Source organism: Crocodylus porosus, unplaced genomic scaffold (genome assembly GCF_001723895.1).
Source record: "Crocodylus porosus isolate Cpor-Errol unplaced genomic scaffold, CroPor_comp1, whole genome shotgun sequence".
In the NCBI taxonomy this organism is placed as follows: domain Eukaryota; kingdom Metazoa; phylum Chordata; order Crocodylia; family Crocodylidae; genus Crocodylus; species Crocodylus porosus.
The window spans coordinates 202,013,093-202,027,671 of record NW_017728886.1 but is presented as its reverse complement, the minus strand read 5'-3'; the positions used below and the strand labels follow the sequence as shown (position 1 = coordinate 202,027,671).

Genomic DNA, 14,579 nt, shown 5'->3' with positions numbered 1-14,579 from the left:
AAATTCTTCCTTATGTCCAGCCTGAAAAGGTCTTGCAGGAGTTTGTGATCGTTTGACCTCATCATCCCTTGGGACGCTCTGGTGAACAAACATTCCCCCAGATCCTGGTGCTTGTAATCAAACATCTTTGCATTAAAAATGGGGTCTCTTGATACAAAATGTTCTGTTTTACAGTAATTGTCTCATAAATCTGTGTTTGTAAGATTAACTCTTATGAGTGCTATTAATGCTTCCAGTTCTACATGTAACCACAGTGACCTCAGTGAAAAAACTTGGCATACACATTATTTAAGAAGCCCAGAATGAAGTAGGGTGCTCTTATAAAAAAGACAGTTCATCCTTTGAATTGAAAACTCTCCACTGACTCCCTCATCCTCTGTTGTATGATTTCTTTTCATGACATCCTCTGCCCCTGGAGTTTGTTTTATTTTCCATAACCTTCTAGAGAGTTCATTTTTTGATCTCATTTGTACTAGAAATCTGGATGTGATCCATATCCCTGGGTACAAATTCCCCTGAAGAATAAAGAAATATCCTTCACTGAGACACAGTGGAATAAGAAGAATGTCCACATTGCTCCCCTTCTTCTCTTTCACTCTGGCATGACAATCTAAACAGAGGCAGACCCAGGGGAGAAAACCCAAGGCAAATTAAGCCAAAGACCACCATTTACATCATAGATTTTTTTTCTCTTGAGAGTATAGTTAGATACATAATTAGTATAGGGGACCTGCAGAAATTAAATATTCCTGGATATTCTAATATCCTAGAATTCTGCCCCTAATATCCTAAAACATTTTTTACTATAGATAGATAGATAGATAGATAGATGTTTGACTTATATATATGTTTTCATTGGGTGTATATGTGTGTGTGCGCACGTGCTCTGTCAGAAAGGGTTTGGAATTTGGAGGTGCTCAGGAGAAGTACAACCCTATTCCTACCCTCTTATCCCTGTGTAAAAAAAAATGAAGCACACTTATCAGTCCAGGACATCAAAAAGAAAGGAGACAAAGGAGAAAAAAGCTCAAGATGAAAAGGGGAGGCAAACACTGGATCAGTGTGGATGGGTGGTGAAAAGAAATAAGGAAGTTGGAAGTGGAATAGGTGATGCAGGTGGCGCGTCACTTGCAGAGGATAAAGTATTTCATGATCATGAAAACATCATAAAGGAAGCAAGCAGTGATGTAGCAGAAGAATGGGAAAATGAGTCAGGTTTGGTGGTGCAAGCTGAAGGAGACATAGCATCAACTGAGAAAAATGAGACAATTGATCTGGTTTCCAGATTTGCACCTGAGCTTCACCAATTCTGATCATCTTCAACATTATTTATAGTGGAAAGATCTTTCAAATGCTCTTAGTGTAAAAGAAACCATTGATAATGCTCTTGAAAAGGGTATACATTCAGAGAAGAAAAAGTGGTATAAAGTATTGCAAGGTCTGGTTGACGTTACCCTGTTTCTAGCAGAGCAAAATTTGCCGTTCCGAGGCATGATGACTGCGGGTCTTCCTTTCTACAGTACAGTTTATCAGTAAATACAATCAAGATCTGAACTGCCACCTTCAAACTGTTACAGAGCATCAAATGGCTGGGGAATGAATGCAAGCACACTACATGTCCATAGTCAGAATGAGTATTTGGAGGTATGTGTCAAGAAAGTACTAAATACGATTCTTGAGGAGGTGAGAAATGCTTGCTTGCTACTATGGAATCATTGTAGATGGGATGCCTTATGTCTTGCATACTGAGCAGCTGGTATTTAACATGAGACACGTACATGAAAAAGATGGAAAATGGGAAGTGCAGGAACAATTTCTGAAAATGGTGGACTGCGATAAAAAGAAAGGAGAGACATGATGGAGCAAATAAAGAAAGTACTGGTGGAGTGTAAGGTATAGTTGCAGAACTGTAGAGGCCAAGGGTACGACAATGCTTCAAATATGTTTGGGAAATACCAGGGTGTGAAAACTAGGATACAGGATGAAAATCCTCAGGCATTGTTTTCACCCTGCAGTGCTCACTCTCTGAACCTATGTGGTACCCATGCCATGAACAGCCCTGAAGTGAAAACATATTTTGGAAATGTACAGAAGCTGTATACTGTATTTTCATGCAGTCCTGCAAGATGGGAAATTCTTCACGAAACTGCAGGACTCGCTCTTCACTCCATGTTGACAACTAGATGGAGCTCAAGAATCGATGCTGTTTGTCCCCTCATGAAAAATCCTAAAGGGATGCTGGATTCTTCAAAATTGAGGAAGAATTGGAGTTGACAGCAGAAACCTGAGGTGATGTTTCAGGTCTCATTGAATGGATGCAATCCTTTGAGTTCATCCTTCTGACAACTGTGTGGTACAAGATATTGTAGTCCATCAATATCCAAAGCAAGCTTGTGCAACGATCCACAAGCTCTTCTCATAAGCATAAGTTTAATAAATGTTTCACTTGCAAACTGTTAAGGTCATTTTGCTTTAGTAACCTGTCTCCAAGGTAAATTCTCTTTGCCTAGCCTTCTTTGCCATGGGAACCAGTGGGGAAAGCCCACCCATTTCCACTTCCCAGGGCAAAGCAGGGAGGAGCCGCATGTGAGAATTCTCACACGATGCATGCATGCAAGAGTTCTCGCACATAGCCCCCCAGCTTTGCACACACATATGGGTCCTTATAGGGGGCAGTGGTAGGCCCCCCAACATCACATCTGCCCCAGGCCCCATAAACCCTCTGGGTGCCCTTGCTGGTAGATGGAACTACCAGTATTCTGTCTCTCACCCTCTCACACTCTCCAGCTGTCAGGGCACACAAATTGGTTGTGGGATGCAGGAGGCTACAGATATCAGTGAAGGAAGGAAGGGTCCTGGGCAGGCATAACTCAAATCCAGTTATAGCTGTAAAATCTTTATTAACTTAAATGCAGCTGCAAGGATTTCACAGAGGTATTTCTAAGAGCAACTGCTTGATTTCAGATTTAAAGTGTTGAAAACTAATCCCAAATTAATTATAAGTTTTCATGTATGAAATCTCATTATTGGAGGGTAATCTTAAATTTGTCCCATCCCCCCACCACCACTGCAGCAGGGAAAACAGAAGCCTGAGCCCAGTCCTTCGTATCTTGTCCCATGCTGCCTCCCCCCACCACCACTTGCCCCGCTACTGCCTGCCCCTCTCACCACAATGCCTGCTATCCCCAACCACCTGCACTCCCCATACGTGTGCCGTCCAGTGCCTGCACCCCCTTGGAACTGCCTGGCTCCACACTAGTGCCTTCCCCCTACTTGCTTGGCCTCCTGCTGCTTGCTCCTCCTTGCCACTGCTTATCCTCAGTCACAGCTCCAACACCAGCTCAAGCCCAGGGCACAGAGCACATACTGGGCTCCAGCCCCTGCCCAGATCAGCAGTAGTAGTTGTGGCAGTGGCACTGACAGCTCCAGCCCTGGTCCCATGACCAGGTCGGAGCTGGGGCAAGGGCTGGAGCTGCCACAACTGCTGCTGGGCTAGACATGGGCAGAGCCAAGATGTGCTTCTTGCCCTGGGCTAGAGCAGGACTGCAGCCACAGTGGAGGGCAAGCAACAGGGGGAGGAGGGCAGAGGTGGCAAGGAGAATGCAATAGGAAGCAAGTGGTATGGAGGAGCAAGGAGGGGGAGACAAAGGTTGGTGGGGGACAGGCAGGAGAAAGAGGCAGCATCGGCCAGAGGCAGGTGGGGCAGCAACTGTGGCTCCAACACTGACCCCAAACCTAGGTTGGGGCCAGAGCTGAAGCCAGAGCTAGAGAACTACAGCCACAGCAGTCACTTTTTCCCCCATCCTCTCAGCCTTGTACTCAAATCCAAGACAAGGGGCTTGTTTCCCACCATGCTGAATGAAAAAAAAACAACTCATTTTGGATTCCAGTAAATATGGTACTTTATCATTTACTTATTTGGTTCTAGATAAAGGAATTGATCATATCTCCTAAAGAAATATGAATGTGATGCATTTAACTGGCTTTTAGAAAAAATAGCATTTCTTGTTTCCACGGCACAAAAACTGACTACCCTTCTAACCACATAACTTTATACATTTTATGTAGTTTGATAGGACACCATGGACAATAGTGTGATGATTTTTTATTACTTACAGTGAAGATGTCTTCATTTCCCCTCTGAAAGAGCTTCCCTCCATCTCCATAAAGAAAAATGGGTCCTGAATTACTGCGATCCCCATACAATGTAATATAAACCTTTGAGCTGGTCCCTGCTGATTGCATATCACTGGTAAGGATTGACACTTTCCATTTCCCAGCTATAATATGATAAAAAAAGACCGATAAAATTACTTGAACCTCAGCAAGATTTGTTTCAGCAATTAGAATTGCAAATAATGTCACACAAATATGTGTATGCATATGTATATATGCTCCATTAAAAAAAACTACAATCAAGTTGTATCACATCTTTAATTCTTCCTCTTGTGCATAAGTCGCATGATAATATATTAATTAATGTGAATACACTATCCCACAAATTATGACTATAGCATTATGTAAAACCTTCTGTTACCTTAGATATACAATGTAAACTCTTAAACTACTCTCACTGTTGAAAGTCTACTATTACTACCTCTTTATTGACAGAGGCTTTTTTAATGGAGTTTAGGCTCCATTTACCTAAAATAGGAGCTAGGTTCCTTAATGCCTTAAAATCTAGGTTTTAATCTTCTTATGTAGGTTCTCTTCAGCCTATAGCATTTATTTTATAATTTAGCCTGCAACTCTGCACAAGAACTTCGTGATCTATTCCTTTAAGAAGGGGCAGCCAGTCATGCTTAGGAAATTCAGCTCTGGGGCATCTGAGAAAGTTTTAAAAGCCCCCAAAAGAGAAAGCAAGGGAGAGAGAAGTAGGCTGTAAGGAGTAGCCAGTGTGGAAAGCAGCTCTTCTCCTAATATCTAGAGAGGCTAGAGGATGTTGGTTTGTTTTGTGTAAAATAGATCTATCTGAGGAACTCAGAGCTAACTCTCCTGAAAACTGCAACAGGGTTCACAACCTGCTTACAGGAAGCTAACTATGAGAAAACTCTCTCCTAAAGGAGCCCTGCAACCTTGGCAAAAGCTCAGACCAAGTCTTTGTAGCCTTTGTGGCATCACTGCCAGCCCTTGCTGGGATACTGTAAAGGAATCACCTTTGCAAGAACAGGCAAAGGTGTGAGGACTCCACAGAACCGGTGTGGCTATGAGCTGCCAGGAAGTTCAGCCCCCAGCAGTCCCATGGAAGTTACCTGGAAAAGATGTCTCTGTCCTAAAGAGTGCTGCGTTAAGGAAGGCTTTGGGGCAACTGGTCAGGGAAGGGGAAGTCACAGAAACAAGGCTCCACTCACATCCTACCACTTCCAACTCTTGGCTTGAAGGATGCTGCAGGTATTGCTATTTTGGGAAGGTATTGCAAATGAGAAATTCTTGCACCCTTCAGAAATCACTGGCACCCTTCCATCATTGTGGGCCCACATAAAGGTCAGACACCTAGCCCACAGTAAGCTGTGTGTGATATAAAATACAACTTTGCACTATTTAAACACCATGACATAAATAACTGGAAACTGTGTAGGTGATAATCTACCATATTTGCTCCAATGTAAAATGATCCCTCCCCCCACCGCCAGCCCCAGTCAGCATGCAGGAAGCCCTTTGTCTTATATTTGCATAATAAATAGATGGGGAAAAAGTAGCTACTATGGCTCTAACTCCAGCCCTGAGCCCATGTTGAGGCCAGAGTCACACCCACAGCAGCCTCCTGCCCTGCTTCCTGTCCCCCTTCCCCAAACCTGTTAGGCACAGCTCTGGTTGGACTGGGGCTGAGGTCTCTCCCAGGCACACTTTCCCCTGCCTGGCCAAGCAGCAGTGCTGCCACTGCTATATTGTCTACCTAACCAATGAACAGCACTGACACTGCTGCATGACCAGGCAAGCCTGAGTTTCCAGATGCTGTGCTCCAGGGTGAAGCTATGGAGAAGCATTTGACAATAAGGTTGTGGGTGGAGAGAGGAAAAGAGGCAGAGCCTGGGGAGCTTGGGGAGGGGAAGAGGCAGAGACTGAAGGGAGTGGAGGGGGTTCGTGCAGGTGCCAGGGGAGCAGGAAGGCTGCAGGAGAAAGAAATGAGGGGAGAAGAGGGCAAGGGGGCCATCTCATTCCCCCTGCCACCTGAACCCTCCTCCCCCCATCCACTGCTTTCCATGCTGTAGCAGTGCTGGGGGCAGAATTCAAGACAACCATCCAATACTTAGATTCTATACCTAGAAAATTACAACAAATTTACAAATTTTCCATAAATAGAATCTAATTATTGGAGGGTTGCCTTAGACTCAGAATTGTCTTATATTCAAGTATACATGGTATTTTAAAAGACTGGAGACTGGAGAAAACGGAGCATTTGGTAACTTCCTTGGGGTCAATTAAATAAAGATTATACATGTTGGTATGTGCTGTGTCTTCTGTTATTTATCATGTTTTCAACCTACACTGGAACATCTCTTGCTTTATGGCCTTGGAGTTAAGGGTGAAAGGGTCTCACTCATTTTCACATCGAGACCTGAGCTAGAATATCAATATGAGAACTAATGCATTAAGCTCAAATGAAGGAGCATTACCAATCAGGCTGCATTTCTCACACAAAATGCTATGTTCAAAATGAAGTACTATCTCTTTGCAGAAGTCTGAAACAATGATTAGGAAAGGATGATGATTTGGCAATGATTTGGCAGCCCAATAAGGAACGTATTGTTGTGAGTCCTGTCTTGAGTCTTGGGTACCAGTCCTAAGTTCCAGTGCTATTTATGTATTTCATCCAATAACTATTTAATGCAAATGTATAAACAGTTCTAGGGGCCAGACTCCCTGTTCCCAGGACTATAGAGCTGGACTTCTTCCCTGCTGTCCTTTCTTTCATGGCTACCCTGTGGGTCAGTGAAAAAAGCAAAGGATGCCCTCACCACAAAGGATGCCCATTCTATAGAAGAGGTGAGGATACTGTTCTCACCCCATCAAGCTGAGGCTGTTCTATAACCCATGTCTCCCACTTCTTGGCTAAATGCGCTCACTACTGTGCTATTGGTAAAGGTAAATGGGCCTTCATGCTCTTCCATTAGGCATTTTGTATATCCCAATAGAACTTAGGCAGGATTCAAAAGCTAACCGGCACAACTCATTCAAAACAGTAAAAGTACATTTTCAAATGCCTTGGTCTATTCTTGCCTAGATGCTAGAACACACAGATCCATGCCCAAATGTGTGGGCCTTTACACATCTTTTTATTTTGGTGGGACTTCGCTGCATCATACATCAGAGTAACGGCACATAAAAAGTCCAACTTAAAAGCAGCCAGTACACACAAATCACTTTTTGATTCCAGGCTTATGTGTTTCTGGCACTCAATAATACCTTTGTTCTATGTCAGTGCATTTCAAACAAACCTCTGCTTTGAGACAATGGTGTTGTATATCAATGGTATAAAAACATTAACGATAGGAGGAAGAACCAAAGTGAGACTGAACCAGCTTTGAGACAAACATCAACAACACAATAAGGGAGGAACATGTCTCCTTTATTCCCCTGCTGGCTGTGCCTCTGTTGTAAGCTCCCCTTCATGAGAGCCAATAATTGTCTAAATTCCTAATGTAAATGACAAAACAAACTGTACCTATTACATGAAGCTTGGTTAAATGGATAGAAACTAGGTACTCACAGGGAAGAAATCTTCCCTTTGCTACTGACTGACTGTAGACCTGAGCCATAACTGCCTAGTCAAAATGTTTGACAAGGGGATTGATTGCTGGCACTTCACACTTATGGATGCAGGCCTCACAACTCATTTGCCACTCTTCCCTTCCTCAATTTTGTCTTAATTTTCTCTATCCCCATCCCAACTCCAAGCATTGCTCTACATCCGTGATGTCCAACCTTTTCACTCCACAGGCCAAATGAGTGTCTCCAGGTCCATCTATGGGTCTGTAGGCCAAATCCAAAGTATAGTGCTGGTCCAGGAGGGTCCTGATTCAACTACATGGAGCTGGGAAATTTGGCAGTGGGAGAGTGGTGGCAATGTTAATTGCCACCAATGCCAAATTTCTGGACCTGTGGGGAGCCCTGAAGGCTAGTGACATGGCTCCTTAGACTGGATCTGGCTGGTGGGCTGGGGCTTGAGTTCTACATCATGTCTTTGCACACATCCCTGCATCCCTCCATGGACTGCTTTAGTGTACAACAAAACACATTTGTTTAGCATCATTCAGGGTGCATCTACATGAGATGCTAACTGCACAGCAGCCCAATAACACTGAGCAGCAGCGTGGCAGGCAAAACCCATGCTAATGCCCTATTGCACAACAGTATTAGGCTACTGCACAGTTAGCATCCAAAAAAACCCATGCACTGGTACTACTGCACAGTAGTGCAAATTACCGCACATTGATTTAGTACTTGGTCATCCAGCAACTATAGCACATGAATAAATGTGTAGACTCACCCACTGGGTCTTCTGAAGCTGTTGTTTTGGGCTGTTGATTTCACTTTGACCAGAAACACCATTTCAATGCTGGTAATAACTTTTTACTTTCTCTTAGGATAGTATAGCTAACCTATTTGAATGAATTCATTGTTTTCAATTATTTCATTTTTGTCACGCTATTCATCTTACGACAGTGCTCTGAGATTAAGTTAATTGTTAAGTTCTCTGAGAGTCGTGTTCTGAAAATGTTAAAATAAATTGTAATATGACAGGCAGAACATGAAAGAAACTATATCCTTTAAGCACTCTCATATTTGTACAGGGGCTATGTGCCTATTACAAAATATTTACACTGAAACCTCACATTCAATAACTTTTTAAAGAGATGCTTGAACTAGATACCAAAAATGTCTTCAGAAGTACACTGTGAGTGTGTATGCCAATTGCTGTGCCAAGGACTTTCTAAATAATTATATGATCATTATTAAATTATAAAATAAGTTGCTGAATGGGCACTCTTGTTATCAGGTTAAAGTCTCAGAACTTCCCAGAACAGTGAGAGTTTGAACACAGTTAAGACAGTGAGGAATACATTAAAGTTGCTGAACCTAGGACAAAATCCTGCATGTTTCTTTCCAAAGTGCAGATAGGTCCTGATTTGAAAGGCTGAAAAAATTAAAAAACAGCCAACAGCACAGAAACTAGATGAGAAGCTGCCAGAGGAAAGTGGGGACCAGGAGTAAACAGAATTACGGTCTGCAGCAGTAGAGGAGAGAGTGATCTAAATTAAAAACTGAAGTAATCTACTTTCACTTGGTCTGAATTCAGCTCAGAGTGAAGTTACACATTACATGTATGCCATACTAAATCTGGGGAATATTAAGCAATCTTAAAGCTAGAATATGCTATGAACATGTTAATATTATTTCTTGCCTGCACAGCTCTGACTTGGCTATGGTGCCTGGGCTCTATCTCTACTCTGAGGGAAGAGGGAGCTGAAAGCAGTGCATCCTTGGATGCTGGAGGACAGCAAATAGCTCATTTCATCTCTAGAGCAGACTGAAGTTACTCTAACACAAGCTAGGTGTAACAGCTCAGAGTTAACCTTACTTGAAGTGACATCACTTTGAGACACTCAGGGCATGTCCCTATGTGCAAGGGTATGCGCTTGCGGCAGCAGAAAAAATCACGGCACAAATTTGTGCTGTTCCTTTTTGCCACTGTTCATGCCCCTACACATGTGCTTTGGTGCAAGACAAAGTGCCCCACTTTAGGGAACTGCTGGTTTCCTGTTCCTCCTGGCTCCCAGCATGCTGGAGGAGTCAGAGCAGAACTAAAGGAAGGGAGACACTAGCTTCCAGCAGCCAGAACATCTCCCAGGAGGACTGAGCCTCCATGGCTGTTGGTGCATGCTCCTATGACATGTGCAATGCCACTTTTTTGCAGCTTTTTTTTTTTTGGCGAAGGGGCTACTGTGAGTACCCGGTAGCAAATTTTGCCTCAACACTTGCCATTTGCAGCATGGTAATGTGCCGGGCGTGTGGTTTGTGGCACTGCAAAGAGGTTTAAGCAACCACAAACCATGTGTGCCTGCATGTTTGGATACGGCCCAGAGGGCACTTAGCATGAGTTAATGAGCTTTAACATGCAGAAGTTCACTGCATTTTAAGTGCTCTTAGTATGGGCTAAGTGTAACATGTAACCTCACCCTCAGTGTTTCTATTCCAGCATTCTTATATTATCAAAACTACTGTCCTTCCTGTAATTGGTTACTGTGCATTAAGTTTAGTATCCGTAATAACAGGTATTAACTCAATGTGCAGTATCTAGCACTACTGCTCAGGAGCACTGGCACATGCCCTTTTGGTGACACTAATGCACAGTAGACTAATTCTACTACATTTGTGCAATGGCACAGTTTTTGCCATGATGCATTAATGCACAGCAGAATTAGTCTCCTGCACATTTAGCATCTCACGTAGATGCACCCTGTGAGCAGCAACTGATGAAAGTCATTCAGTCATTACAGCTCTCCCCACCCTTGCATTCTGCTATAATTTATAAGCATTAAGCTGGCAACACACAACTCAGGTTATACATGTGTACCTAACACATCTTACTTCAGTCTCTAAAGGGTAGAAAAGCATTGTTTTCATTAAGTAATCTCAATTCTTACCATGGATTAATATGGTAATTGTACTAATGCTATTTGATAATATCAGTGCTATAAAAGTTAAAGAACTTGCTTAAGAATGATAAGTTAGGCAATTAAATGGCATTGGTTCCTTTTGACTTATTCATAAGAGTAAGGGGAAATGTGCCTTTGTGAATTGGAAAGTGAAAACTGATAAATTATAGTGAACTGGTCCTTCATGCAGAAAAAAACTCTGTGCTCTCAAAATGAAAAACAGAATATTTCTGGGAAATTAGTCATTGTTCATTAGCTCTGGATTACATTACTTCCAGTTTTATATGCACAGAGCCATCTCATCCATCCATATACAATATCTCCAAATTATCACAAAATATAGTAGCTCCCACTCTAATATGATACATTCAAAAGAAAGATGAAAGATGAATCAAAATCTTTCAAACTGACATTTTCTAGGTTTTGTATCTGGACAAAGGTGAAAACTATTCAGCCATTCTTCAGTACAAAGCAACTATCGAATATCCAATTCTTTCAAGTTTAGGGCTGTTACCAAAAAAAAAAAAATCACTTCCTGGAAGTAGCAAACATTGGGGAATTGGACAATTTTTTCTGAAATATTGGAGACAGTTTTCAATGACCAAAGCCAAACATTTAAAATGGCACATGTTATGTAATCTTAACTAAAGTGACTGCAGATGTTCCCTCGATTGATGGTTACATGTTAATTGCTTACCAAAATATAAATAAATTAGAAGTCATGGCACTAAGTTGCTCCCAACCTCATCCAGCCCTACACCACCTGCCTGCAGCAGCCAAGGAGAGCTGGAGGCTCTGGCCACAGCTACTTGTGACCAGGGGCTCTCTTTAAAAGCCAGCCTTGTGCAGTGCTCCCCAGCCACCTGAGTTTGTGGCCGTAGAGCCTACCATGTGATGGCTGCTGCCCCCCCTGCCAGGCCCCCTGCCAGGCCCAGGAATTGACAGCTCACACCCCGGGCTCCTGCTTGTCACCTTGCTCACCATGCTTCACTGCCACAGTGACTGCCACCTGTCCCAAGTCAATCTCAGCCCTGCCTGCCCCCGGTCCTATCCAGGCACATGGCCAGGCTTACCACTGTGTCTGAGGCCCCCTGCCCCCATGCTAATGCCACCCAGCCCCTGAACTGCCACCTAGACCCTGGCAGGGAAACCAATGACATGCACATGGATATCACCACTAGTGCCATCCATGAGCTCCTGGGGCTCCAGGCCCACCATCTGTGGGCCTGTCCTGTCAGCCAGACTGGTGGCTGCATCCAGTGCACCTGGGATAATGAACAGTGGCTGGAGTCCTTTTGGATGACCTGGACCACCTTCCAGGAGTTCCTCAATCAGCTCTGCCCACACCTACAGTGGCAGGCCACCACCATGTGTCTGCCCTTCCCTGTGAAGGCCCAGCTGGCCATTGCCCTGCTCAAGCTGGCCACACCTGCCAGTCTCCACTATGTCAACCAGCTCTTCAGCATGGGCACAGCAACTGCCAGGAAGGTCATCCTGGAGGTCTGCAGAACACTCCAGGACATGATGCGGCACACCATGCTCCAGGTACACAACCCCCTGTGAACTCCACCCTGCCAGCCCTGAGGGAAAGCAGATACTTTGGGCTTTGAACCTCCAACTGGCTGAGATGGTGGTCCTACCCCTCCTCATCGGGGATGTCACTTACCTGCTCATGTGGTCTACACCAGCCAGCCGAACCCCACCAGGCATATTTCAACAGGTGAATGGGCCAGACCCATACACTGCTGGAGTGCACCTTTGGCCACTTGAAGGGATGCTGGCACACCCTCACCACCCACCTCAAGGTCACAGAGGCCAACATCTTTCAGGTCATCATTGTCATCTGTGTGCTACATAACATCTGCAAGGCCTGGGGTGGGGGGAGCTCTTCTATAAGGCTTGGGTGGAGAAGGCACATCAGGCAGAGAACACCTGGCAGTGGGAGTGCCAGCTGTAGCACCAGTGACAGTGATGGGCCTCCCACCTCAACCAAGGCCCCAGGTGAGCTGTACACCTGGCAGCAGGGTCCAGGGCACCGGGTGTGAGAGATGCAGGCAAACGACCTGCTCCTGCACTCCCCTCTGTAGGCCACCTGGATGGCCAGCCATGGACCCGAGCCCCACCATCCACCCCCAGCACCATGCTCACTGTGGACAGTTTTCTGGAAAGTACTTTATTCCCCTCCACAAACACAGACCCTGTCCCACCCTCCCTTCTGAACAGATCCCATCCCCACTCTCTCCTGAACCACAGAGGCCCTCCCTCACCTCCAACCCACAGGGCCCCTTCAACCCACTGACCTGCAGAACCCCACCACCAACCACTCCATGCACCACCAATAAAGCATTCTCTTCCCTGTGCAGAGTATGTACAGTGCTCTGTGTACCATCCTGGGGTAGGGGATAGTGGGGTGGGAGTGCCTGGGGTGGACAGGAGGGACAGGTGCCCAGCTCCCTGGCCTCTGGCCACAGCCCCATAGGTGCATACACCTCAGTGAGAATGGGAAGTGGGGGGCTTGCCCATGGATGGAAGTAGCTGCTGCTCTGCTGGCATGGGTAGCCCCCAATCCTGCAGTAGTGCCAGCAGGGGCCATGCAGACTGCTCATCCCACTGCAGGCACCCCTGGTCAGGAGTCACATGGAGCTGGGATGAACAGCGGGGGGAACATAGGCAGCGGGGCCAGCTGGTGGGAGACCCAGGGCAGGTGCTAGGGCAAGGGAACCTGACCACAGGAGGTGCCACTACACCTCAGCCCAAGCCCACTAGGGGACTTATGGCTGTATGGCAGGCAGCTGCCAGGGGGCAGGTGGGGCTGGGGCCAGGGGCAGAGCAGTGGGTGGGATGAAGGTGACTGCCAGGGCCAGAATTGTGTCCAGCACCCAGCAGTCCTCCTCCATCACCTCCACTGCCCTGGCTAGCACAGCAGCCTGCTGCTCCTGGGCCTCTACCATCTTCTTGAGAAGGGCATGTCCCTCTCCACAAGGGCCAGAAGTCTCTCCCAGAATGCCTCATGGACCAAAGGGTGCCTGAGCCACTACACCCTGCTTCTGGTGATCACCATGGTGTCCCAGATGCACCTGAGAATCTGGTGTGGGACCCTGAGGTTTGACAGTGCAACAAGCAAGCCTGCTCTGCCTTGCAATGCGCACTGCCACCTGAAGGGGGTACCTATGGCTACAGTACACATTCCTGCCCCCCACAGGTAAGGATAACATCACCACCAGCATTGATACATTTCTCCACATGTGAGAGGCCTGTACCTGCATAGCTGAGGGGGCACTGGCTGCTCAGTAATTTTTGGACTGCTTCCTGCCTCCCTGTGTGCAGTGGGAGGGAACTCCAGGGACCAGGGAGAGCTCCCTGCCAAGGCCAGGCAGAGAGGGTGGGGAGAGGAAGTGGCAGGGGAGGGGGCGGCCTATGTCCCAGCGTGGGGCTTACCAGATAGGTGTGGCAGGTGTCCCCCGGGGCCCAAGTCTGTCCCCACTGGCAGTGATGAGGTGCTGCTCCCAACAGCATCGTGGGGTGCAGGGGTGCGGTGCCTGGCTGGCCAGGTAGGGCCCCCCCTCTGGTGAGGTGTTGGAGCTTGTGAGGGCAAATAGTGCCATTCCCAGACTGGCCTCCTGGGCAGGGCTGTGCATGAAGAACTAGTGGGGCAAGGGCTAGTTCCCTGGGCCCTAGTTCTCTGGGCCTGGTGGATGATGCTAGGGGCAGAGACCACAGCGGGATGGATTCATGGTGCCCTGAGGGGACCTCCCCTGCTGATGTCTCATCATCACTGCCAAGCTGTGGTAGAGGCTCTGGCAAGCCACCTGTGCTGGAGAACATGGTGCGATTCCACCCAGGGTCCCAGGGTGCGAGGATGTGGTCCAGCTGCCGCATAAAAGGCATGGTCTTGTGGGCAGACCCCAACCAGTGATT

General features: G+C 46.3%; 1 protein-coding gene across 1 annotated transcript in view; it reads right to left on the bottom strand.

The window, feature by feature from the left end:
• RP1 (RP1, axonemal microtubule associated) overlaps positions 1-14,579 on the bottom strand; it is a 328,710-nt gene that overhangs the window by 235,282 nt on the left and 78,849 nt on the right. The window contains exon 4 of the mRNA XM_019542502.1: positions 4,117-4,280. Within this exon, the coding sequence (XP_019398047.1) occupies positions 4,117-4,280 (164 nt within the window). The remainder of the gene's footprint in view (positions 1-4,116; positions 4,281-14,579) is intronic.